Consider the following 27,266-nt stretch of genomic DNA (forward strand, 5'->3'; position numbering starts at 1 on the left):
AAAGCGGTATTTATATATTATTTCAAGGCAGATATAATAAATAAAACAAGTGAAAAGTATTGAAAATATATGAAGCCCTAGCCAGTTTGGCTCAGTGGATAGAGCATCGGCCTGTGGACTGAAAGGTTCCAGGTTCGATTCTTTGATTGCAAGCTCGATCCCCATCCCTCATTGGGGTGTGTGAGAGAGGCAACCAATTGATGTGTCTCTCTCACATCAATGTTTCTCTCTCTCTCTGTCTGTCTCTCTCTTCCTCACCCTTTCATTTTCTCTAAAAAAACTCAATGGAAACATATCCTCGGATGAGGATTAACAATAACAACAAAAAAGAAAATATATGAAATATTTAACTTTGGCATCTTTTATTACAGCCATATCAAGTTACTGAAAACATGTATTCAAGGGTTGAAACTTGTAACAGATGACACTTAATCTATCTCCTTTCTAAATTAGATGATTATTCTCGCAGATTGGTGCTCCTAATGAGGTTACTATTTATTATGTCTTTATCCCTTTCTTGTGTTTAATTACAGTTCACATCATATTGTAGATGTTAAATTGTTAATAAAATGACTGATTACACATCACTCCTCAGTACCATTCTATTTCAGGAGTAATTTGTAGAAAATCTAACCATATTTTCTCAAGTGTAACAGAAATATTAATGGGAACATAATCCAATACATATAAGGTGGCCTAGAAATGTATACACACACTTTTTAATAACTATAAAGGCAGTATTTATTAAAATACATTTCATTTTTAAAACTGAGCTATCAGCTGTCAAAGTGTATATACATTTTTTGGGATACCCTGTATATTATTTATAAACAGAAATTATCATAAATCTTTGGGATAAGGGCCAAGTAATTAAAGAGCCAAAGAAAATAGTCTCTATAACCACTAGTACATGATATATTATATGGTTATGCAAATATCGAGTCCAATTTAATTATAAATGTACCATTATTGTTAAGAAAATTAAAGCTTTCCCATTTCATTCCATTGAGGCTCACAGTCATAGACAAAGTAAGGTTACCTGGAAAATGGTATGGAGGGTCACAGAGAAGCACCATTCCTTTTCCTTCTTTCACTCTGACCTCAGGACGTTCCTCAGGTGGGAAAGGATCAAGATCTAATTATAAAAGCAAGAAGGAAGTATTCACTCTGTCAATAGGGAGATATAGTGATTGAAGTTCACCTTTCACCTGCTAACTCGCTTTGGCTATGATTCTTCTCAGGTGGTCTGGTGGAGCCAAAGTCAGTTCCCTGTATCTAGGTGCTGGATTTACATACACGACAGAAGAATTCTGTAGAGAACCTGAGCCTACAGATACTGGTAGCAGCCTACATAACTCTTCTTGAAATCCAAAGATAACAGACAAAGCCAGGGATCTACCAAAGAAAGCAACGAACTTAGAGATAAGGACTCAATTGAAAGATATATTTCCCTTTCTGAGGCAGGATTTCAAGGTGGATAAGGAATTAGGGTGAAAGTCAGGATCCTAGGTGAGAAACAGGAAGGTCAGCCATCTCTTGGTCCTTTTCAAATTCTGGGTTTTCCTCAATTCTCATTTCTTTTACTCTTCCCTATGTATCTGGAACTCACATTTTGCTTGGTTTCTGGATGTTCTGCTATTTGACTCTTCATTAGTTTTACTGTTGCTCATTCTGTTGCCACCCTGCATCATTCCATATCTGTCATCAGTACTCAAATTATAAAATCAAATTGTTATTTCTCTCAATATATTGATATCTCTGAAAACTCATCCTCCTAATTGTCACCTTTGCCCAGAAAAACCTAAATATCATCATATCTAGTCTTAATGCCTGACTTAAATGCCATTCCTATCCTCAAATACTTAGTTGATATTTCAACATAGATAACTTACCGTAACATCTGCATGTAAAGCAACCATTTAAATGCTCCCAACCACCCTTTAAATTGGTTTTATTTGCTCCCACCCCATTTCTTAAATATAACAGAATGTTTCTACCCTTTGATTAGACTTTCTTTTTAAAATATATTTAGTCGCCCTAGCCAGTTTGGCTCAGTGGATAGAGTGTCAGCCTGCTGAGTGAAGGGTCCTGGGTTCGATTTCAGTCAAGGGCACATGCCTGGGTTGAGGGTTCAATTCCCAGTAGGGGATGTGCAGGAGGCAGCCAATCAATTATTCTCTCTCATCATTGATGTTTCTATCTCTCTCTCCCTCTCCCTCCCTCTCTGAAATCAACAAAAATAGATTTTAAAAAATAAATAAAGATAAAATATATTTAGTTAAGTGCAATGCAATCAGTCGATGACCAGTATTTCTACAAGGATTGTTTATTACTTACAGTTCCACTGTTGTCACACCCAATTTAATCTGTTTCCTGACCCTGTTTCATTGCCTCCTAGTAATCACTACCATGTGGGTCCTCTTAAAACATCATTTTCATCCTATAATCAATTTTTCAAAAGATGTAAATGCTGACCTATACAATCACATACTGCAGCACCTGGAATCCAGCTCCTCTCCCAAGGCACAATATCCCTTCAGAACAACTTCTCACTTTTAGTTCAGCACAGTGTTTCTCAAAATATTATTTATTATTGCCCACCCAAAAAGGAATTTAATAATTTAAATTTAAAACAACCGATTTGATTGCATTATGCTTTCATTTATTTACAGTAAAATAAATTAAATACTAAGGGATGAGACTTTGTCAGGTAAGGTTGCATTTTGGAGAGCCACATACCAGTATGCTGTAATATATAGGATGGTTTCTCCCCACCAAGAACCAACTTTCACTCCCTTTGGAGTGGTATCACCCCCATGGAGAATACATTTCCATTGATACTAATTTTTAGAAACTTATTCAAGATCTTGCAGGATATGGCCTTAGCTTATTATCTAATGCTACCTTTCACTATTTCAAGTGCATTTGTAATACCTCTCAGGATGCGTTGCTCTCCTGCTTTTTTTTCTCTCCACACAATGAGGGCCCGCTAATCACATTAGACCCATCTATGGAGACTTCCTCTCACTTTCCTTTCTTCCTTATTGCTCTTCTTGCTGAACTCTAATGATCACATCTAAGCTTTACTCCACCTATACATACTTGTGCTTTGTAAGGTTATTGTTACTTACATCCAAAGCTCAGGGTGGCTTCAGTGCTCCTGACTATCCCATAGTTATTTGATGCTAAACAGTAGTAGACGCCAGCATCTTTCTGTTTGTCAGGGTTGTTGATAACAAGGTTTCCTCCTACCATACTGTACCGATCACTTGTCAGATCAATATCCCCGTTATTCATTCTCCATCTATGAGAAAAAGAAATGCATTTCATTCAAATGACCTTTGCACTCAGCTAATATCATTCTAAAATAATATGGGGACAGCTCATTGTGAATTCAGGCAATTAAGTAGATGACTCACTGTGGTATTTCTTTACATGCTGTAATTGCATATTCTGGGCTCATGGTTTATAATTTAGCTCAGGCACAGAAAGGTAAATGTTCAAGTGCATGAAATAGTCCACTTTTTTCATGAGTCATCCCAAAAGACAAATACTATATTTAATTTTCTAGATAATTGGTTTCTTAGCTGATATACATGGTTTATAAATGATGCCCATCTATGCACTAGTTCAATTCATGCTTACATAGATAGGTATGGTATTTTGAATATTAAAAGCATTATTCTGACAGAAATGAAATATAAAATACTGTCAATATTTTATTTTACTATCCAACTAATTTTTGAATAAAACAAACTAATTGAAATCAGGATTTTCTCAGTGAATGTCATAATCTGACCATAGAGGTCTAGCACATAATTTGAAAATGATACAAAATCAATTGAGTTTTCATTTTCAAGCCACAGATGTAGTATTGTAGATATCGGGATTATGTTATAAATAAATTGGCTAGAAACAGGAATCCAACTCTCTCGGTGGACTGATAAGATGAATGCATGTGGACAGTAGTTTTCAATTAAGCTGCCCACCTGCATAATTTTATAGTCATTCTGTATCAGGGTTCATACTTAAGGTTCCTTGTCTTCCACAGTGTTATAAGGTAAGAGCAATAGCCCTAAATGGTTTGGTTCTGACCTGTGGACTGAAGGGTCCCAGGTTTGATTCAGGTCAGGGGCACATGACCAGTTTGCCAGCTGGATCCCCAGGAGGGGGCGTGCAGGAGGTAGCCGATCAATGACTCTCTCATCATTGATGTTTCTATCTCTCTCTCTCCCCTCTCCCTCCCTCTCTGAAATCAATAATAATATATTTTTTAAAAATTGTAAGACAAGAGCTATGGTCAAATAGGGGCTGTGGCTGCAGTTATTTTCTGGCACAGTTCTGATTAGGGTCAGAATCTTGCCAAAGAGGCCTAAGAATATTTGGAACATTCTTAGTTTTAAATTTTACAATGTAGCAGGTAATTTCAAGGTAAATACGGAAAACCTTGCTTTGTGTTTTAAAAAATTACCAAATTGCAACACAATAAAATCCTCTCCCTTCCCCAGCTGATGGCACTCTTGTCCCTGTTTGAACCATCCAATGTCAAATTGCTTAGCATTTGCCAAGTGAATGGGTTTCCCTGTTGGGCGGTTCCAGTTGTTTTGTTTTGTTTTGTTTTGTTTTGTTTCTTTTCCAAAAACAGTATGTTGACTCCAGATTTTTGTTTATTGCCTTAGCTTCCTCCCAGGGGATCTGATTCTGCCTTTGATGACATATAATAATCTAGTTTTGCTGTGTTTGGGTAAGTTCACTGGTCTATTTAATTTTCAGAAACACCCACAAGGTCATTGCAATCCCTTTCACACATCGTTAAATGAAATTTTATCGGAGTCCTTGTTGTTTGGAGGGACAAGGAAAGATAACAAAAGCCTTAAGGCTAGTAAGTGGAAGGCAAAGGTCCCCTTTGTACCTTTTAGGGTGTTACCACGAATAACAAATTATCACAGTATGTGCCCCAGATATAAAACTACTATGTGAATGACAAATTGCATGATTACGAAGGTTAGTAAGTCTTGCCCCAAATATTAAGTAAATTTTTAAAACTTCAAATGTTCTTTCCCATCAGACACACTAAATCCTTAGCTAATTTTGTTTTCATAACAAAACGAGACATCTGCTTCTCCCTGCCAGCTCTCTCCATTAATGTGTAGACAGCCAGGCCACACTTGTCCTGGCAACTTCTGTGCTGTGCAACCTGTGAGAGGGGTATTTGCCAAGTGAAGGTTTGCTTCTTATCTTTACTTTTGAAATTTTGGTAAGAATGCTTAATGGGACTGGAGGGAGGGGGAAATGGGGAGTTGCTAATAGCAATGTACAAAACTATAGCTATGCAAAACTTTGCTTCTGCTGTCTTTGTGGGGGAAAGGGCGGGAATGGGGGGCGGCGAGGGAAAGCGCGTGTTTTTAGACACTGTCTGCAGTAGCTCTTGTGTGTTGTTGCCTCCTGTCCAGCCTGGAGGCTGATGTGCTATGAATGTCAAGGACACAACGTCACAGAATAAGAACCACGGAAATCGCTTTTGAGATGCTGTCAAACTATCTAGAAAGATGCATACTAAAAATGACACGTTTCTTTGAAAATCATAAAACCTGTGTTTCCGTCCTGCATCTGTGATTTACTCACTTGGAAGAAAGTAACTTACTTATTCAGAGCTCAGCTTCCTCTCCTATAAAATCATGTGCTTGGATTAGATCTCCTCTACAGCTCCTATTGGCTATACTATTCCATGTCCATAAACTCCCATTATGTACGGCTTAAGGGCAGAAATAAGTCTAGCCCATCAAATATATTCAAAACAAACGTATAATTTATAATTTATAAAATATCTACTTATATTGCACTCCCATGCATGAAATTGAAACAATAAAAATAATTTCAAAGGGATAGTGATGTGGTTTCTAAATTCATATTTTGTTTTAAGAATAATTTTGTTATAGCCAGAGGCAAGTAAAAATGAGTTCAATTAGAATTAAATGGGGGGAAAGTGGTATTCTCTTTGATAACAACTTTTTATAACAATAGAAAAGTCAATTTTATATCTAGAAAAAAATCTACTATTAAAATCAACCTTGTTTAATGACAATCTTCAATTAAGTGAGGTGACATTAACATACTAGAGCCCCAATTTCTCCATCAATCACTTGCTTTGTCTTCATGAAACCATTCCATATGTGAAACTCAAATCCATTGGCATCTGTTTAATTTTTTAATCTTATTTTTTGCCTCAGGCTAGAAACTGTTAATATATTTTTCTGAACCATCCAAAACGGGAAACCCATTGTTATATTTTTTAAAGTTATTTTTTATCAATAGGTACCCCATAAAAATAGAAAAACATGTTTATATAGATTGTTCAATAGGTAGAGACATTTAAGAAATGTGCTGTGTTGTCTGGATATATATTGGAGAGTATTGAAAAAATGTGTAGCTTTCTAGATTTATGCAAGCACTTTACTGAAGTTAACACAGAAATGTTATCCAACATTTGTAGGTATAAGTTATCCAGGCCAATATATATAAGAACATTTTATTTTCACATGTGCATGATCTCCATATAGCCTTTTGTATGATTGGTATGATTTCCATCATACAATTTTTAAATTGATAATGTCAAATGGAACTGGCTTTATTTTTGCAGAAAATAGTAAGTAAATTATTTATTTGCATATATTTAAGAAAATTACTATCTACTTAGGCATTAAACAAATTTTTAAAAATTACTTGTCTGCCAACATTTTTGTTAATGTCCCTGGACTTTGTAGAAAGCCTTAGAGTACAGCTTTCTCTATTGGTACTGGTCACAGATGCTAATCTGTAACCCCTAGTTCACTACACCATTTGGAAAAAAAAGAAGTGCAGTACGTTACTTGTAAACCGGGAAAGGGCTGGCTCTTGCCCTACAGTTGAGTGAAACTTTTCCTTCTGGTGATTCCTCTGGATAAATGGTATTAATTGGTTGCTCTTCAAAAATTGGTCCAAATCCTTTGTCTTCTTCAGAAACTGTAATGAAAATGAAGTTATTTTACATTTTGCTGGTTTATAAATAAAAAAAAAATGAAATTGGAGACATTAAAAAAGTTTTAGAAAAAAAAAGTCAGGATCACAGAATCGCTATTTTTATTCAAACTGAAGATAATTTGCTTCTATAATCCCGAGGAAAACATTTAGGTTTTTATTAGCAGTTTTTCCTGCCCATCTCTCATCATTTCTCCCAAGGCACTCTGGGTGGCCATGCCTAACTGCACACAGCTCCTCAAACAAGTCATGTTTCCATGCCTCTGAGCTTTGCATGTGATTTTCTTCTCTACAACCAGCATCAACATTTGTGCAGTCCTTTATGACTTAGGCATAGAGTCCACTCCTTCAAGAAGCCACATCTCACCTGGCCTAGCTCATTTGCATTCTCATAACTCTTTGTCCAGCATATGGTACCTATCATGTGATTCTTTTTGTTGTTGTTGTTGTTAATCCTCACCCGAGGATATTTTTCCATTGATTTTTAGAGAGAGTGGAAGGTAGGGGGAGAGATAGAGAGAGAGAGAAACATTGATGTGAGGGAGACACACCAATTGGTTGCCTCCCACACAGGCCGCCACCAGAGCTAGGGATGAAACCTGCAACCGAGGTATGTGCCCTTGACCAGAATCAAACCCAGGACCCTTCAGTCCAAGGACTGATGCTCTATCCACTGAGCCAAAGTGGCTAGAGCTATTGTTTGATAGCTTTCTGTTCCACTAGATTGCAAATACTTGGGGACAGGTGGCTGTGTCCATAATCGGTATAATACTCTTCTTTGCTAGCTGTCTAGTAGTCTGCAACAAATAAGGACTTAACAACTTTTGAACAGCAGAATAAATGAATTTCTAGATGCTCTAGGGAGATTAGTTCCTTTCCTGGGTCAGTTCTTATTTTTTTTCTAAACATGTGACCACACCGGTACTTAGCAACATCTAGAACAGAGTTTCTCAACCTGTGGGCCGCGACCCCTTTGGGGGTCGAATGACCCTTTCACAGGGGTCACCTAAGACCATTGGAAAACACATATATAATTACATATTGTTTTTGTGATTAATCAATTTATGCTTTAATTATGTTCAATTTGTAACAATGAAAATACATCCTGCATATCAGATATTTACATTATGATTCATAACAGTAGAAAAATTACAGTTATGAAGTAGCAATGAAAATAATTTTATGGTTGGGGTCACCACTACATGAGGAACTGTATTAAAGGGTCGCAGCATTAGGAAGGTTGAGAACCACTGATCTAGAACAATCAACAAATTAACATGAATATGGGAACTGGACAACTGGTTGTAAATCCATCACAAAAATATACACATTGGAAAGCAGTGGTTCCTTACAGTGTATCTTCTCTGGACAAGAAAAGGAATACCTCGCAGCCACATGAGGAGAAGAGAATCACTCCATGTCATCAATATGTCAGCATTTACAGAACAGAGCTAAGAGTCATATGTCCCAAATGAATTAATACTGACATGTATGGCTAGGAAGCAGGGATATTCTTGCATGGGATCACTGTAATATATTTTCCAGATCCAACCTATGGCTCACTTCTCCAATTTATTGTGTCTGCTCTAACAGCAACCTTGAGGATGAGAGCTTTGTTCATTTCCCTTAACAAGCAGTTTAATTAAGCCATTTAAATCTTGCCTTGTTTGTGTTTAACAGTGCCTCTCCCAGCCTACTTATCACCCTCCACAGCATGGGGAGAATAATAAAATATACCTCATTAGATTATTGTTATAATAATTTTGAGACAATATATTTAAGACAGGACTATACCTGGCTTATAGTCAGCAGTTAATGCTATTTTCCCTCTCAATGGCAAGTGCTTTTCACAAAATTTTATGTATATATTTCCAAATTCTCCACTCCCATCTGCCCTTTATAGGAACAGATAATTAAACATTTAGGAGATAAAAATATAAAATTAATTTCCAACATGCTATTGAATTTATTTTCCATGTTGAGAAAATCTTACATTTAATTTATGTCCCTTTGCTCATTTTCAAGATTAAAAAGCAGAACAAGACACATTTTCTATCACATTAGTGTTTCTGATAAGTATTATATTATAAATATAGGTCCCTTGCTTTTTTAAATTTTTTATTCCTACAAAAATAATGTATTCTATTAAGTGGTTAGTAATTGCTGTATACACTTTATTTTAAGAACATGTTTGGACCCTAGAACGGTAAATTACTCAAAACAAGTTTTTGGATTGCATTGACATGCTCAGTGTGAACCTCTGAATGTCAACTTCCTAACCCCCTCAAAGAGTGTCTGAGGTCATCACTCTGTTAGCTCAACTAGGATGCTCAGGTGAAGGGGGAGAACTTACTAGGCTTTGCAAAGGATCCACCAATGCAAACATTCTACTCTTCACCGACAGAAGATTCAGTCATCTATTGATTTTTTTTTCTGAGCCATGGAAAAGATTAGATGACAAATTATAATGCTTTGGAAGTATACAGGGTTAAAGGAGACAAGAAATTAAAAAAACAAATAGGTATCATGTTTTCAATATGTATTATTATTTGAAAGATATGCCCTTTTTCTTAGTGGATAGAATCTTCTGAAAAGGAGAATAAAATTATATGTGACTTTTCTCACGTAATTGAAGAAAAAAACCTAAAATCACACTTTTTTATCTGCTCTTAATGCAAATTCATTTATTTTCTACAATATGGTTATAATTTATTGCAGAAGGAATTTCATTTCTTTCTTTTTTAAATATATTTTATTGATTTTTTTACAGAGAAGAAGGGAGAGGGATAGAGAGTTAGAAACATCGATGAGAGAGAAACATCGATCAGCTGCCTCCTGCACACCTCACACTGGGGATGTGCCCGCAACCAAGGCACATGCCCTTGACCAGAATCGAACCTGGGACCCTTCAGTCTGCAGGCCGACACTCTATCCACTGAGCCAAACCGGTTAGGGCAGAAGTTCATTTCTTAAATTTAAACAAAAAGATTAACACGAAAGAAAGAAATCACATAGGAATATTTGCTGTTAAATTTACAAATGTGAGTGAGCTGTAAAGTCTCCTGCTTCTTTCTGCACCATTCTTCGCTTCGCAATTATTATCATCAGGTAGTTGGACGATCTAAAATGGGGTGCTTCACCTCTGACTATGTGGAAATGGCCCACTGTCATCTTGCTATTCTATGTTATTTCTGGAAAGTATACTTACAATTTATGCTTGAGAGTAATTTTTTATTCATTTTACATCCATTTTGAAACAAATTCTATTTCTCATTCTGTAATGTCACCTCAATCTGTTGGTTATGAAACATAATCTTACATAATTATATTTATTGTAAAAAGAGTCTCAGGGAGAAAAATCTATTAGAAAAAAGCAACAGTGACAAAACGAACAGAGTCTAATATTGGAATTTTTACAGTGTTTACAATGTTATCACAGGGTTATGGCCTGTGTTACAAGCTCTCTTGAAATACAGTAACTATTTCAATTCTCTCAAAGCACACTTCTTCCAGACAGTGCAGCCTCTTCTCTACTGTCAGCTTTTCTTCACTGGTAAGAGAACAAGGACATGCTCTGGTACCCCAATCTGTTAGGATCGCGGATAATAGGTAAACTATAGTCATTTATCATAACTAAAATGGAAAGGAGTTGGTCTCATGAATGTGCAGCAACCACTCATTAGAACAAAGACTAGGTCAGGTTAGCAGGAAGGTTAAGTTGACTAAATTTTCTCTTGCATGGCTTGACCCGCCCGAGAAGAGTCTACCACATTTCTTCATAGCAACCACCTCTTTGACATATGGTCCACCCCTGAAGACGCTAAACCAGCGGTTCTCAACCTGTGGTTCGCGACCCCTTTGGCAGTTGAAGGACCCTTTCACAGGGGTCGCCTAAGTCCATCCTGCATATCAGATATTTACATTATGATTCATAACAGTAGCAACATTACAGTTATGAAGTAGCAACGAAAATAATTTTATGGTTGGGTCACAACATGAGGAACTTTATTTAAAGGGCCAGAAGGTTGAGAACCACTGCAATGCTGTGTTTTGCATCACTCTCTGGGGAACTTCTCACAACTGTGTATGCCCGTGTATGAATGCTGCTGTGAGCCAAGGAATGTCTGAGGGCACAGAAGCTGGGAGAGGCCAGGGAGGAGCCTTCTCTACAGGTTCAGAGTGAGCATGGCCCTGATAACACTTCGGTTTTGAACTTCCAGCCTCCAGAGCTGTGAGACTATTTTCTGTTTTTCCAAGCCACTCAGTTTGTGGATAGCAATCCTAGGCCATAATACATGTATTATACTTATTACATAAGTAGTTTCAGCACTACTTAAAGTTCATAATAAACTGTTAAACTTGAATGAACTAGCCTTTCCCAAATTAAATGAACAATTATGTCCTTTCTAATATAATTCCTCTGAACAACCTGCAGAACAAGTGTTCTTTAAAATACCGACCTAACACACTCCATCTTTTCCCATCCCTGTACTTGCATTTCTGCTACTTCCTCTAAGATTAGCTCCATTTCTAACATTTGAAATACCTACCTCCAGCATTAAATATTCCTTAATTCCTCAAAGTAGTTATTTAAAGTGCTTTTTAAAATATATTTTTATAGAGTTCAGAGAGGAAAGGAGAGGGAAGAGAGCGATAGAAACATCAATGATGAGAGAGAATCATTGATTGACTACCTCCTACACGCTCCCTACTGGGGATTGAGTCCGCAACCCCAGCATGTGGAGTTGCAGACCCGGGACCCTTTAGTCCGCAGATCGATGCTCTGTTCGCTGAGCCAAATCAGCTAGGGCTAAAGTGTTTTTTATATTTTTCTTATAAATCTATTACTTAACTTTTCTTATTCCCTATTCTATGGTAAGGTTAAGTCAGGTAATGATCTTTACATGTGGTGATTCCCGGCTAATGAGGTGGAAACGAAAATAGCTTTGGTGGAATTCAGGCTAAGACTTTCCTTTCTCTTAATCCTTATAGCCACCTAAAAGTGGAAGCTCTCTATAAGTATCCTTGCTTTTTATGGATATCCGGGCATGAATATCCTTGCTGCTTCATGTAAGTTATAGCCATGGTTGCTCAGTGATTTTTCCTGAGTATTCGCTCTCCTCCCACTGAGCAGTGGCTTTTGTTACCTGTTTTACTATATTTATTGAGCACCTATTATGTAGTTACTGTGCTAGAATCTATTGTCACCTCTTTTTCTTAGTTTTACATCCTCATAAGAATCCTGTGACTTTTGCATATTGGAAAATTGAGTTTTATAGAAGTTGAATATTTGGACAAGATTACATTGTGAGTGAATACCAGGTTACAAATGCAAATCCAGGTTAATCTTTCTCTAGGCTTTGTTTTCTTCACCATATCATACTGCCTCTATTTTTGGCATTAACTGTTCAGTGGTTGAAGTAGGTCTACACAGGGTTGTTAATTATCTATACTAATAAAAGGGTAATATGCTAATTAGACCGGGATACCTTCCAGACATCCTTCCAGACAAAGCCATGGTGGCAGGGCCAAGGCAGAGGTGGTTAGGGGCTATCAGGCCAGGAGGGGAGGGCAGTTGTAGGTGATCAGGCTGGTAGCTGAGGGTGGGCACTTGGGGGCAAGCAGGCCAGTAGGCAGAGGGGTTAGGGGCAATCAGGCAGGCAGGCAGGTGAGCGATTAGGAGCCAGTAGTCCCAGATTGTGAGTTGGACATCCCCCGAGGGGTCCCAGATTGGAGAGGGTGCAGGCTGGGCTAAGGGACACCCCTCCTCTGTGCTTGAATTTCATGCACCGAGCCACTAGTAGTCTATAATAAACAATACATTTTGCAACATCTTTGGACTCCTTCCTAAACTGAATCTTAAGGTTCTAAGTCTATTACCTTTAGTTCTCTCTCTCTCTCTCTCTCTCTCTCTCTCTCTCTCTCTCTCTCTCTCTCTCTCCAATGTTCAATAAGTTAAATTTTTTTAACTTATTAAAAAATAAGTTAGGTTTTTACAATATTTAAAATATTATTGCAAAATTTAGTAGCATAAGATTGTTACAAAGAATACAGGAACAACACAGGCCACATTGAATATTTTCCATCTGTTGCAAGCCTCTAATACAGTGATTTTCAACTGCTGTCCTCAAGAATTTTTAAAACATGCAATACTTGATTATTTAGTCAAGGGCATGAACCTCTTTTCCCTTATAATGTCCTATGAAAACAAAATGGCAACAGCCAACACCAAAATAGCCATCCGGAGTGAATGAATCAAAATTATACCTATCCTTTTGTCAGATCAGCAAAAAATAATATACTTTTTTGGTGTGCCTCAGAATTTTAGTAATTAGTTTATGTATGCCATGAAATTAAAAAGGTTGAACATAACTGCTCTAATAGGATATTTATGTTATTATATCCATTCATTCATTCATTTTGGCCATCAAACACGTTGCCTTATAACTCCAGATAAAGCTTCTTACAAAATTTCGACAGGGTTTAACATTAACCATTTGGCTTTAAGTTTATAGAGTAGGTAGCTTAAAACACAGATGAAATATGATTCATTTGAGGAAAGTTATTTTTAAAATTTACCCTTTCATCAACTTACCTCCATGACCATACCTTCTGTGCCATGTAAACTCTAAAAATGAAAGAAAAAAGATTTTAATCCCAAAGCAGCTCTTCAAGTTGTGGTTTCAAATATTACTCAACTACTGAGGTACTAGTTGATGAAATGAAATTACCTGTCCTTTACTATTAAGGCCAAAGTATCAAAGCAGCTTTGCAGACATTTGTCTTTGCAGTTTAAAGTTGTGGTGTTAAAATTTATGGTCAACAAAATTAGAATGAATATTTAGTACTAATAAAATTATTTTAGTTTTATTTAATTCATAAAAATAAGACGGTGACAATAACCCTACCACAAAAATTTTCCTTATTATATTTGCATAATATATGTATATATGCATATAAATATATATGTATAATTTCTGTTGTTATATCAATGTCATTAAAATTTTAAGTACTGCTTAAATTATAGATTTTTGGGATTCTTAAGTCATAATAATTACTCCCCAAAATAAAATAGCATTTTAAATTTCTATTATAATAAATAAGATACAATAGAATGTACATTTGTGCATCATTAAGCAATCAATGGGGATTGCTAAATGATAGGATCCATTTATGTCTTGAATTAATAGCAACTCAACAAGTATTTACTTAGTTAAGGTAATAGAGATAGAGGTATTACAAAAACTGATGTTAGAAAACATGCTGCTTCAGAGAGAAATACGATATACCCTCTGTGTAGAAAAGATTTCTGAATCCTTCAATTTTGTCTTTGAAAAATAGTATCTGTTTGTCCTAAAAACTGCAGCATTCTTAAAACTGCTTTGTTATGTTTAATGTGCCTGCACATATTTTTAGATTATTTTAAAATTGTTTTTCATAAGACTGACTAGCCAGTTAATATAAGTTAAATTATATTAACAACTAAATAAAGAAGAAAGGTAACAAAAGCTTAAAACCAAGTACTAATTACTTTGCCATATTTTACTTTTATTTATGCTAATAAGGTTATTTAAGTCTATTGTATCTATATAGTGAAAATACCATATAAAGATGAATTGTTAACTATCTTTTCCAAACTACACTAAATGCTTTCAAGTTGAACTAGGCTACAGTAGAACTATTAACCCCCCAGGAATCAACAAATGCTACTCAGATTGTGTGTTTTTTTCCCTCCCAGAGATCCTGATTGTACACATTTACCAGCATACCACTACATAAGATTGACTGAGTCTTGTTAAATTTTAATTGAAAGTAAATTAAAAATAGAGTCCACCTTGATATATATTAATTTATTTGCATGACCCAGGTGTCAAAAGAAAATATTCTAACTTTCTACATCAGATTTAATGATGTGAACACACATATTGATTATTTAGACATTAGTTATGGATAACATGCAAAGGGTATTTCTTACCTGATAGACAGGATGTAAAAGATAATATCACAAGGTGACTAACCAGCAGCCACATTTTCATCTTGTGTCCAGTAGAGGGTAAGTTCAATTTTCAAAAAAAAGCTTTAGCTTTATGGCAGTTGGATAATATTAAAAGCTGCATCAAGGAAAGAAAAAAAGAAAAGAAGGGAAGCAAAAGGAAGGAAAAATGTTTGTCACTTGGATGCAACAGCATTATTAATTTTACCTTATTTTATATTCCTTGTTTTTAGACTATGTTTTAGTTTGTTTAAATACTTTTGTAAACCCCATGTAATAGTGGAAAGAGTAGACTCAGCTGCCTCCTAGTACTGACACTGTATGACCATAAGCAAACCAATCAATTGGTATGTTTTAGCTTCTAACAGTTTAACAATTGAGTATGATATTATCCTTTCTACAAACTGCACAGTTGTAAACATTTCAATATCATTGTTTTAATTAAAAATTGAATTTGTCTGAAGGGCTGGTAGGTACAGAGATTCAACTAATGATTTATTTGTATAAGAGCTTTGAGAAACTCAGACATTATAAACTAGCATTATTTGTTGATGGTTTGTGGAAAATTTTCACCAAAAATGCTGATTCTTAAGTGTTAAAATACATTAATTAATAATAAAGTCGTTCCCCTTCACTTCTTTCATTTATTCACTCCAAAAATGTAAATAATTGCTCCTCGTAAGTCAGCAAGGGAGAATCTAGGATCTGTGGGGCCAAATCATTAAAAGTTGGAGAGCTGTATTTAAGAACAAGAGGAGAAAATTACTAATACAAACTAAGCTATAAAAATAATATCTTGCTTTTATAAATTCCCTCCAAACTTATGACCACGTGATTATATCGGTGAGGCCTTCTATATTACACCCTGGGCTTTGGAATAGCCTCACGTAAATGAAAGGACCCACAACTTAAGCTTCATCATCTTTGTGGTAGACCCACCCCTACAAACAAGCATATAGACAAATGCATAAAAAAGAAAGACATAGTTTGTTTACCCTTAACAAGTTCACAGGTCACTGGGAAGCATGTCTCTACAGTTCAGTGAAGTAGCTGTTTGGATCTATATACTATTAAGCCTGGAAACGTGTTAATCATTTTAATGAAAAGCACTGTAAGGAATGTCATGGTGGGCATAGGTCCGACGGTGGTAGACTGGGCATTGTGGTGAAGGTACTGCACTCTTAGATTTATGTTATTTGGTGGCTGCAGAACCCAACTGCTTCTTACTAGAACTTGTTGAGAGCAACATGCCCCAGGGCCTTAGAAAGAGACCTCTTCAGTTGAGATACAATGGGAGTGTCAATTTAAAAAGACATGCGTTCATGTTTTCAAGGAATATATAAGAGCCTAGGAAAATCTCATGACATACAGTTAGATATCATATATAAATTAAGAATGAGCCAGAAAGCAATTCCTAAAAAAAAATACCTAGTGGTATAATGTTCAAAATATAATATTTCAACACTTTCTAGAATGTGAAAATAAAGTGATACTGATTGCTTGCACTGTAATGCCATGCTAAAGCTTCTACTGATGTTTTTAATTGTGATGGATTTTAAGGCCATATTTACCCCCATCCAACCACTCTATCCTGATTTGCCAGACTCCTAGCATTTTCAGAGACTTACACAAATATTTAGCATACTACATGGGCCAGGACAAATATATGTTCCCTTTTGGTGTATATATTATTCTGAAGTGAACAATCATTTATTTTGAGGTAAAATTGGTGGAATTCTTAGAGAAAACAGTAGAAATTAATCAAATTAGCATAGGATATATTTAAAATATTTTTGCAAAGGGAAAAAAATATTCAACAGACAATTTTTACATGCCAGGATTAATTTATGATCAACTTATTTTTCTTGGACATATGTGAGAAGGTGACAACTATACATCTGTATAAATTGCATGAAGCCTGGACTTTTAAATTAATTTTATTTCTCTTATTAAGTGGGGCTGATCAGGAAAAAAAAAACAGGTATACAAAAGTGCAGAATAAAGAAACATTTTTTCAGGAGGCAGGGAAATCAATAAGTGATCTATGAGAGGATTTTTAGCTTTTTATTTTGTTGATGGATGTATAAGTTCATTAGTATTTTAATATAGACCTAAATGAAAATGATTTAAACCTGTATACATTGTCTATATCTTCTAGAGTTTGTCTCAAAATAATGTACAATTGAATATTTTTTTTAGCCTGTTGATTCCTAATTCTTCTCATTGAGTTATGGACACTAACTAGAATGACTTCTTTTAATGAGGAAAAATTTAGAAAAAGCAAACACATAAACTATGCCCAAATTGTTGTGTTAAATCAAACAATTAATTAAAGATTAATCTAGGTAATATATTTGCAAACATTTTGCATATTAAAAGCATATGATGTTTAATGGGGCAGTATTAGATTTTAAATAACTATAATTTGCCAATTAATAAAGTGTTGTAATTTGAGAACTCAAAATAATTCTAAATAATAACTCTAAATAATAAACATATTCAACTCTGTGGGAGGGATGCTGCTGCAGTTTTGAGTGTAGAGGAAGCAGCATTGACCAGAGAGAAAAGTAAATATAATTACTGTGAGGGTAGCCTTCAGATTTTTAATATTGATGAGTTATGTAAACTTTTGGTCTCTGTATCTCATTAAATTTGCAGGCTTCTGTGTCCACACAGAGCAAGTGATTTCAAGAAATTAAAATTAAAATACAGAAGAATTTCCTCAGTCAAGGATGTTATTTAACATTTCCTTCTCAAATGTGGGAATTAGTGACAAGGCATAGTCAAAAGGGATCAGAGTAATGGATACATGGAACAGACTGACAGAGGTCAGAGAGGGAGGGATGGATGAGACTGGATGAAAGAAGGTGAAGGGATTAGCCAAAGAGCATGCAGGCATAGCCCATGGACACAAACAGCAGTGTAATGATGGCCAGAGAGAGGGGTTGTGGGGGCTGGGTGGAGGTGGGTAAAGGTGGGGAAAATAGGGAATATCTACAATGGTGTCAACAATAAAGGGAAGGAGGGAGGGAGGGAGAGAGGGAGGGAGGGAGGGAGGGAGGAAGGAAGGAAGGAAGGAAGGAAGGAAGGAAGGAAGGAAGGAAGGAAGGAAGGAAGGAAGGAAGGAAGGAGAAAAGAGAGAGAAGAAAAGAGAAGAGAAGAGAGAGGAGAGGAGAGGAGAGGAGAGGAGAGGAGAGGAGAGGAGAGGAGAGGAGAGGAGAGGAGGGGAGGGAGGGGAGGGAAGGGAAGGGAAGGGGAGGGAAGGGAAGGGAAGGGAAGGGAAGGGAAGGGAAGGGAAGGGAAGGGAAGGGAAGGGAAGGGAAGGGAAGGGAAGGGAAGGGAAGGGAAGGGAAGGGAAGAGGTCAGTCAGATCTTTCCCCAAGTTTGGCTCAACCATTCTTTAGCTTGCAACTTTGGGCAAGTTACCTCACTCTAATTTTCCTCATGTACAAAATATGGAAAGAATGCCTACTTCATGAAACTAGTGTAAAGGTTGCATGAGATTATACATGTAAAATGTTTACCATGAAAGTATTTCATAAATATCTACTTATTCTACTAGGCAATAGGCCTGTCAATCTAGGGACACACCTCTGATTTGTTGTTTTGTCTCTACTGTCTGGCACAAAGTAGTCACTGATATATACTTATTGAATAAATGAAGGAATACATGTGTTATTCCATAACTGTATTCCCAAGCACTTGCATTAAACAAACTGAAAATTAACTTCAATTCCTTAAAATAAGAATAGAATCGTGACAGTAGGTAAAATATCTCTTCTTGGGGCTTTGGTCTTTGTTAGAGATTATACATATACTCTAAAAGATGATATTCTAAGTAGCAATATTTTGCAGCATTTTAATATATACTTTACTAGTATTGTTTGAAGTCTGTATTTCAAGTTGAATAGGTACACTTCAGAGTAAAAGAAAAAAAGTATTATTATTTTGAGCTTCTCTGTGTCGTATCTTTTCCTTCATTCCAAAATATTGCCTGTTTCAATAGGACAGTGGCAGCATGTGAACTATTTCATTTAACGGGTTTCTTGCTATTCCAGTATAAAAGCATCTTTCACATCTTGTTCACACACTTGTGTTCTGCTGGCAATTGGTTCTATTGTGTCACCAGTTATCCCATCATTCCTGACTCCCTGTTCACATCCCTGGGCAGTGCGGCAGAAGAGAGAGGCTGCACCCTTCCCTGTTCATGCGGAAGAAACTGCTCTTCCCATTTCTTCCTGGAGGACATGCCACTCTAATTCACAGCTAACTCCCCAGCCACCATGGGCCTTGAACTGTTGGAGACAAATGAAATAGCAGAGGAAGAAAACAAATAATGCTGACAATGGTGTGACAGTTGCAGGAGCCGACATTTTTGCTTCTCAATAATCAAAGTAACAGAATGACCAGAAACAGGACCCAGACAAGCATTCCTGTCCCAGAAGCAACATTGTGCTGGCCAGCTGCCTGAACTCGCTGGCTTTCAGAGCCCCGTGGCTTCTCATTCTCTCAGTCAGGCCTTACACCAGGTACTGCAGACACTGTATCTCCCAACCCACCAGGGCTCGATGTTGTCTAGGGACTGGCATGTCCTTGCTGTGTACTGGCATTACATTAATTTCCAAGACAATTCAACCTCATTTCTCCAGCACTCTTCATTAAATCTCTTACTCATGCATTAAAGCAAGAACAAAAATATAATAAGGAAACATAGCATGACATTCTTTTCCTTCAGTTGCCTTCTTTCTTTCCACACTTGTCTTCTTCCCCACTTTTCTCTCCTTAATTTAGGCAATGCTAGGGTTCTCCATTGAGAAATTTGGACCATATGTAGGTATTCAGTTTTCATCTAGCTCTTCTGTTTTTTTCTTCCGTCATAGGCTAACCCAAATAAATTATTCAAAACAGCATCAACAATACATTAAAGAGCATTTAGCCATAGAAATTACTCACAAAATATTTCATACTGCTATACAATGAAATGATGTTCCATCAAGAAAATAAGCTAATACTTCATTGAACTAATTACTATACAATCATTTACACTGATTGAGAACAAGATCTTGGAAATATTGATTAAATATATATAGAGAAAAAAATAAATAGTATTTTATGTAGTATATATGTTAGAAAATGGTCACATCTCTGTTTCAGAAAGAATAAAAAAGGATTTTTGGGATATGTCAGGAATCTATCCTGATCTATCCTTAACATAGCCCATGAAAAGCTAAGTTAATAAAATTTAACCTAAAATTTTACTCATGGTGCTTATTGCCCTGGTCCTAAAGAACATTTGCTATAAAGTTCTATATCCAATAAATAGAGGAAGCTTATTGGAGTTAAGCACAAGTTAATCTAGATGAAAAGACACCAATGTCTCCTACTCTGCACTGTAAAACCAGGGAACATTTTATCTTCAGATTTACTCTGAAATTCTGCCTCTGCTGCAAAGTCATGTAATCTTCCTGAGGTGCCAGTCACCCAGTCTGGACCATAGAAAATTAAGTTCCTTCTTCCGACAATTAATGTGAGGACTAAATCATGTATGTTATGGATATGTGTATGGGTATGTGTGTAAAAGTCCTTGGTACATTCCAGAAGTCAAAATAGTAAGGTGGAATAAATAAAATTTTCCAGAGATGAAATTAGTTTTGAATTTTTAAAATGCTAATCCTTTAGAAGGGGATGTTATATACACTAGATACATTAAGTACTTCCATATCAATATTACATCTTTCCAGCTAATTTTCAGATTATTACACATAATTTAAACATAGGTGACCCAACTTCCTCTAGAGGAATAAATGCATGTTTTGGATGGTCTTAGTCTGTAGGCTCATACTGACTTCTTTAACCTCTCTCACCAAACTATTACTGTCTCGGGTTAACAGTTCTTCTGAAAAGCCATTAACAATGTTTTGGCAACTTACTTTTATGGCCAAACATACTCAGTAAAAATTTTTGAAAAATGTGCCTTTCTAAACCTGGGAATAACCTTACACACATTCAAGGAAAATACCCGTTTTCTGAAGGTGGTTATAAATAACATCCTTCTGTTCTAGAATAGAGTCACATCCTGCCCAACTAGCAGATAGAGTGTAATGGTCTTGATGCAACTGCGTTAGCCCGTGAAAGGGCCTTCCACTTGATTGTGTGTGCAGTATACATAAAAAGAAGTTCAGAGCACTTCAGTCAATATAGCACCACCAGACTGTGAAGTGCAGTGACTTGGAGGCTGCTCGGGGAACTAAAAATCTAAAGGTGTTTGAAGATGTGAACGTTAACTGAGTGCTGACAGCACAGCCTGCATTTTATAAACTGGCAGCTCCCATTTTTAGATAATTGGATTTATGATTAAATTAATTGCTCATTTATTTTTAAAATGGCAATGCATACAGAGGAACTTAAAAATAGTGGAATCCCATTTGTGATATTCATAGCACATATTTTTCACAGGCTAATGTAAGCTGACGATGTCACACAAGACTATAATTGATGCAGTCGTGTTTATTCATTGGAACAGTTTCAGGAAACCATCACTTTTAGGTGGCAGAATAAGTAGAAGTCAACATCTACTTTGTCCCACCATTTAGGAGTGTGTGTATAGTGTGGTTAGGTATCTCTTGAAATTTGAAGAAATATAGAAAGACCCTGCTGAATCCAAACTATGTCCCCTATGAAACCGACAAGGTGCCTATCCTACACAGTTATTTTGATTAGAATTACAAAATTAAGATGATAGTGGAAACTGGAAATAGTAATAACGAGCAAATCAGGCAATATGATTTCATGATTATTTGCAATTCCAAGAATTACCGTCGTAGTCAATCAATAAAAGGGAGTTGTTTTGTCATGTAAGATTTAGAACCAAATTTAGAACCAAACAGACATTTGTGGGATTCTACTCAAACTCTTCCCATCAGCATATTAATAAGAATAACTTTTTTGCTCAAGGGTAAAGTCATATTTTCACTATCTTGAATCACCGGAATGTAGTGCTAGATTTGGCAAAAAAAAAAAAATGCTGCTCAAAATATCAGAGTAATATTAAATGAAAAATAAACCATTGCAGTAGGCAGTGGGGAAAGGTAGTATGGAGTAGAACTGATCATCCCCGTGCTGTCAATGATTTACATAGAGGATCAGGATGAAGAAAAATGAATGAAACCAGGTTATGGATGGGAGAACTGAGGGTAACAGGGCAACCTCAGATACATGGGGATAGTAAAGAAGCAATAAGATGCAAGTGTGCTAAAATTTTTACAAATAACTAATCTATGTAATATATCACCTGATCCTGCCCAAACTCTGAGACTTCTACAGATAAACTGACTTATGGGGATCATATGGATTGCCCCAAGACACGCAGCTACTAGCAGAGCCATGGTTTGTCCTTCTATTCTAGACAGATTTAAATACTATAGTTTTTTTTTTTATTATTTAAAAGACACAATATGTTCTTGCTCTAAATTGAAAGAATTGATATTCTGTAAATTCAACGATTAACATACTTTTCAATACTCGAAGTCAATTTCCTGAAATAAGGTGTAGGGTCCACCTACATTAACATTATTTGGTTGTGCTTGTTAATAAAACACATTTACCAGCAACTCCCAATAATAATTAGTCGCTGGGGAATAGCTGAAGTATCTGCATTTTAAGCAAGCTTCCCAGGTAATTGGTAGGCATACTAAAGTTCAAGAACTATTGTATTAAGTGTGTTAGGTAAAGGTTAGAAATATTTTCACCACTCACAGAGAGCATGCAGATGTGTTCTGAATTAAATAGGCCACATCTTTAGCCACTGCACTCTAAAAATCAGAAGATATGCAACATTTACTAACCTGCCTCTTAAAATTATGTCTGTCCTGTACTTTTCTGTGGCACATTGTATAGGTGAGAATTAAATATTGCCTATGTCTAAATCTGATTTATTTTACCATATCATAGTGAGCAAGGCATTTTGGTATAATGTTTTGACTACTACCAGGAAGGTTTCCTACTTTTAAATGAGACCCTCTTGTTGGATTATAATGACATGACTGAATGTGCTTTTAACTTCTCTTGTTGTAGTTCAAAATGATCTGAAATAGCAGAGCCACTACAAAGAAATGTGCTCTGTGATACCTTCCCTGTGAATCATATCTAAAAACCCAAAGCAGGATTTAATAACACTTTGACAGCAGAAAAATTCCCATGCCAGCGAGACAGAATTTTCAAACTTCTTGCCCTTTTGTTCTCCCACCCCCTGCAGCCACCATAACACACAAAAGGACAAGACCTGGGAAGCAACTAACAGAGTTTCAAAGTCTCACTCAATTTACACTGGGAGCTTTAAAGACTTCCTGGGCTGTAATCTCCCTACTGTATGCCTCTATTCCTCTGCGGAGGTGGCCTTTCTACTAAAAAGGCATTATTGCTACCGTGAGTCTGCTTTCTGAGTCTCCACTCTAAGCCATTCTCCCTAACAGGACAGGATTCTAGCTGCTGCTCCTCTCTCCACAGTATCGGTATGTCCCGCAGGTATAAGAGCAGGTATTTATTCTATATTCTACCTTGCCAATCTAAAGATACACATAATTTCTTACTGTCTTCTGACAAGAGGCCCACCCAGGAGGGGAAAACGAGACTGAGGTTCTTGTAACTTCTATTAGCTGCTGTTCAGATTAAGAGAGATACTAAACAGAAGTCACAGTCCTCCTGGAAGAGCATGATGTAACCCTTGACATTCTATCTTTTTAAATGACAAGGAAGACTGAGTCATTGTACTGATACAATGACCCTATAGTATCAGTAACATGATTGCATGGCATTGTATTAATTGTTAACTGATGAGTGATTCCTACTCAAATAATTTAGGCCTTTATTCCTAGAAACAACATTAGAAAATTATTTTTTTTTTAAATATATTTTATTGATTTTTTACAGAGAGGAAGGGAGAGAGAGAGAGAGTTAGAAACATCGATGAGAGAGAAACATCGATCAGCCATCTCCTGCACATCTCCTACTGGGGATGTGCCCGCAACCCAGGTACATGCCCTTGACCGGAATCGAACCCGGGACCCTTCAGGCCGCAGGCCGACGCTCTATCCACTGAGCCAAACCGGTTTTGGCTAGAAAATTATTTTTTAATGTACTTTAATGTAATTCAATGTACTTGAATTAAAACAATTCAAAAAGTTAGTTTTGAAACATATCAGTATATTACAGGATATAATTGAATGTTAGTGCAATCTCATCAGACATAATTTGTATTACCTGTTGTTCAAAGACCAAAAAATGTGTTTCATTTTCTTTGAAGAATATAAGATAAAACAATCATATAAAGGTAGGTAGATGGCAATTTTTAATTATCCATTCATTATTCCATACACAAATATGAAGTATTCTCTACCAACTGGAGACATTATTAGCAGCAGCATAAGTACTAGTAAATCAAAGGTTATATATTCAGTAAGGGACTTTCTACATTAGAGCATATCAATAGCAGATTGTCTCATTCACTTTTCTATAACCATATTGCCTAACATCATGCCTTACACACTAAAGATACTTAGCATCTGTGGAATAAATTTATTGAGCAATTGCTAAGGTAAATCACTGGTCTCTATTTCACAGGCAGATCCATGCTGCTGGGGGAAGTGGCAAAAGTGAAAGCACAAAGTAGCAAAATAAAGGCCAGTGCAGAGAACCCTGAAGAGTTTGGCATGGCCTGGGCCTGCACACATAGGAGCATTTGAAAAAGATCAGTTGAGATAAAAGTGCTGGAGAGCATTATGCTAAGCGAAATATACCAGTCAGAGAAAGATAAATAGCACATGATCTCACTCATTTGTGGAGTATAATGAACAACATAAACTGATGAACAAAAACAGATCCAGAGACAGAGAAGCATCGATCCGATGCTCAAACCTCAGAGGGAAGGTAGGGGAGGGTGGGGGTAAGGGGGAGAGATCAACCAAAGGACTTGTATGCATGCATATAAGCATAACCAATGGATGCAGACACCAGAGGGGTGAGGGCATGAACAGGAGTGGGGGGGGGGGCAATGGGGGGATAAGGACACATATGTAATACCTTAATTAATAAAGAAAATTTTTTTTAAATTGTAATCAAATTATGCCATGAATTAATGCCATGAATTGCACTTTTGGTTCCTTCCAGAAGCAGGGAGTTTCCATTACTAAATTATTCTGCAAGAAAAACTATATCCCATCTAATAAAGAGGAGATATGCTAATTGACCCTCATGCTGTCACAAAGATGGTGGTGCCCACAGCACTAAGGAGGGAATATGCTAACTGACTTCCATGCCCTCAAAGATGGTGGTGCCCACAGCCAATAAAGAGGGAATATGCTAATTGACTGCCATGCCCTCAAAGATGGTGGCGCCCACAGCCACAAGATGGTGGCTCCCAGTCCCCTCAACCCCACTGGGGTGGCAGGCGCACCTGCCTCCAGAGTCCCCCAGTCCCCTCAGGCCCCCAACCACCCAGGGCCAGCCCGAGGTTCAGGCAAGCTTCAGATGTCAGCTGCTCAGTCACCCAGGGCTGGCCTGAGGCACAGGCAAGCTTTGGATGGTGGCTGCCCAGCCGCCCAGGGCCACCCGAGGCTTGTGCTGCCAGCAGTGGCAGCAGCAGAGATGTGATGGGGCATTGCCTTCCCCTGACTGCTGGGTTGCCTCCTGCCTCTGAGGGCTCCCGGACTGTGAGAGGGAGCAGGCCGGGCTGAGAGACACCCCCCCCTCCAGTGCATGAATTTTCATGCACCGGGCCTCTAGTGTATATATAAAAGCTTAATATGCTAAGTGTCCGACTGTTTGGCTGGTCGCTATGATGCACACTAACCACCAGGGGGCATATGCTCCAACCGGTAGATTAGCTTGGTGCTGGGTTCTGGCTGATTGGGTCAGGGTGAGATGGGCTGGACACACCCTGCAGCCCTCCTGCAGTCCCTCCTCGGCCTCTAAAATATTTCTTCTAATTAATTTCCTTTCAATGTGCATGAATCCGTGCACTGGGTCTCTAGTACCATTATAATATTTAATAGTCAGTGCTTTGGTTAATGAATGTTCTATTCCTCTGGCTCTTTTCAATGCTACATTACAAGAACAGATATAAGGAATCTCCCTAATTTATCCATCCTGCTGCCCTCACAGTAGCATGGAGGTTTAAGATTTATAGTGATAGCATGTCTTAGGCTGTACAGAGAACTTTATTCCTTTTTATTCAAATCTGTTCAAATATCAATTAAATTTCCAATGTGGCAAGACTGAATACATCCCTCCATTTATATAAAATTATGGAATAAAGGTATGGATTATTCAAAAATTGAAATCTAAAAGAAAAGGATTCTATAGCTTCTGATAATAATTTTATTCCCTCTGACTATAATTATTTATTTGTATCAAATCCAAGTCTCATCAATTAGCAAATACTTACTGAGTACCAATTTTGTGAAAGACCCCACACAAGCTCTAGTTGGTAATATAAGAAGCAAATCCTCAAACTTCAGAAGCTTAGAGTCAACTTAGACACAAGCATCAGAGCAATCTCAAAGAGATCTACCTTGATCCTTGCTACCAATAGGAATCCTTGCCTCTGCATTTACTATTTCAATAAACATCCAAATATCTGAAGTTTAGTGAACAATTTAAAATCCAGTTTTATCTTCAGAAAATTTAACTCTCTTATACTCTCTGCCTCAAAAATCAGTGATATGCCAGCATTTCATAATTCATCCAACAAATATCTATTGAGTATCTTGTGCCAGACATTATCCCAGGTTATAGAAATAAAAAAGTCAATTTAAAAAGTTCTTAGCTTAATAATTAATGTTCTTATGCTTCATAATCTCTCAGTTTGCAAATCAGGGCCTGTTAAGAAATTTAAGTAATAACACAGTAATCTTCATATGTACCAGTGATGTAGTTACTATTACTAACCTCAGCTTATGTATGAGAAAACAAAAATCTCTCCTATATTTCAACACCTAAATCAAGCTATATCCTTATACAAAGACTATCCTTTGACAATCTCCTTCTATGAGGTCTTCTCCCTTGTCTAAAACTTGAGCAGTTGTTTGACTCACTCATTAATACCTTATTATAATGTCTTTTCTTATCTTTCAAGTGCAACTGAATAGAGGGACACTTTATTAGAAAACATATTTGAAGATAACTTCAGAGGTTGAGAAAATGGTATATTGGAGTAGTGGTTTCTATGCCCAATTTTGGTATTTGTGATGATAGGTCTTGA

At 36.8% G+C, this 27,266-nt stretch overlaps 1 protein-coding gene across 4 annotated transcripts in view; it reads right to left on the reverse strand.

The window, feature by feature from the left end:
- Window positions 1-27,266, reverse strand: part of CNTN1 (contactin 1) — a 269,218-nt gene that overhangs the window by 116,207 nt on the left and 125,745 nt on the right. For all 4 annotated transcript variants that reach the window (XM_036299990.1, XM_036299991.1, XM_036299992.1 and 1 more), the window contains 5 exons: window positions 14,993-15,128; window positions 13,613-13,645; window positions 6,870-7,002; window positions 3,132-3,304; window positions 1,040-1,135 (listed from right to left, as the gene is read on the reverse strand). In XM_036299990.1, the coding sequence (XP_036155883.1) occupies window positions 1,040-1,135; window positions 3,132-3,304; window positions 6,870-7,002; window positions 13,613-13,645; window positions 14,993-15,053 (496 nt within the window). In that variant the 5' untranslated portion in view covers window positions 15,054-15,128. The remainder of the gene's footprint in view (window positions 1-1,039; window positions 1,136-3,131; window positions 3,305-6,869; window positions 7,003-13,612; window positions 13,646-14,992; window positions 15,129-27,266) is intronic.

This window comes from Myotis myotis, unplaced genomic scaffold (assembly GCF_014108235.1).
Source record: "Myotis myotis isolate mMyoMyo1 unplaced genomic scaffold, mMyoMyo1.p scaffold_m19_p_3, whole genome shotgun sequence".
Lineage (NCBI taxonomy): Eukaryota > Metazoa > Chordata > Mammalia > Chiroptera > Vespertilionidae > Myotis > Myotis myotis.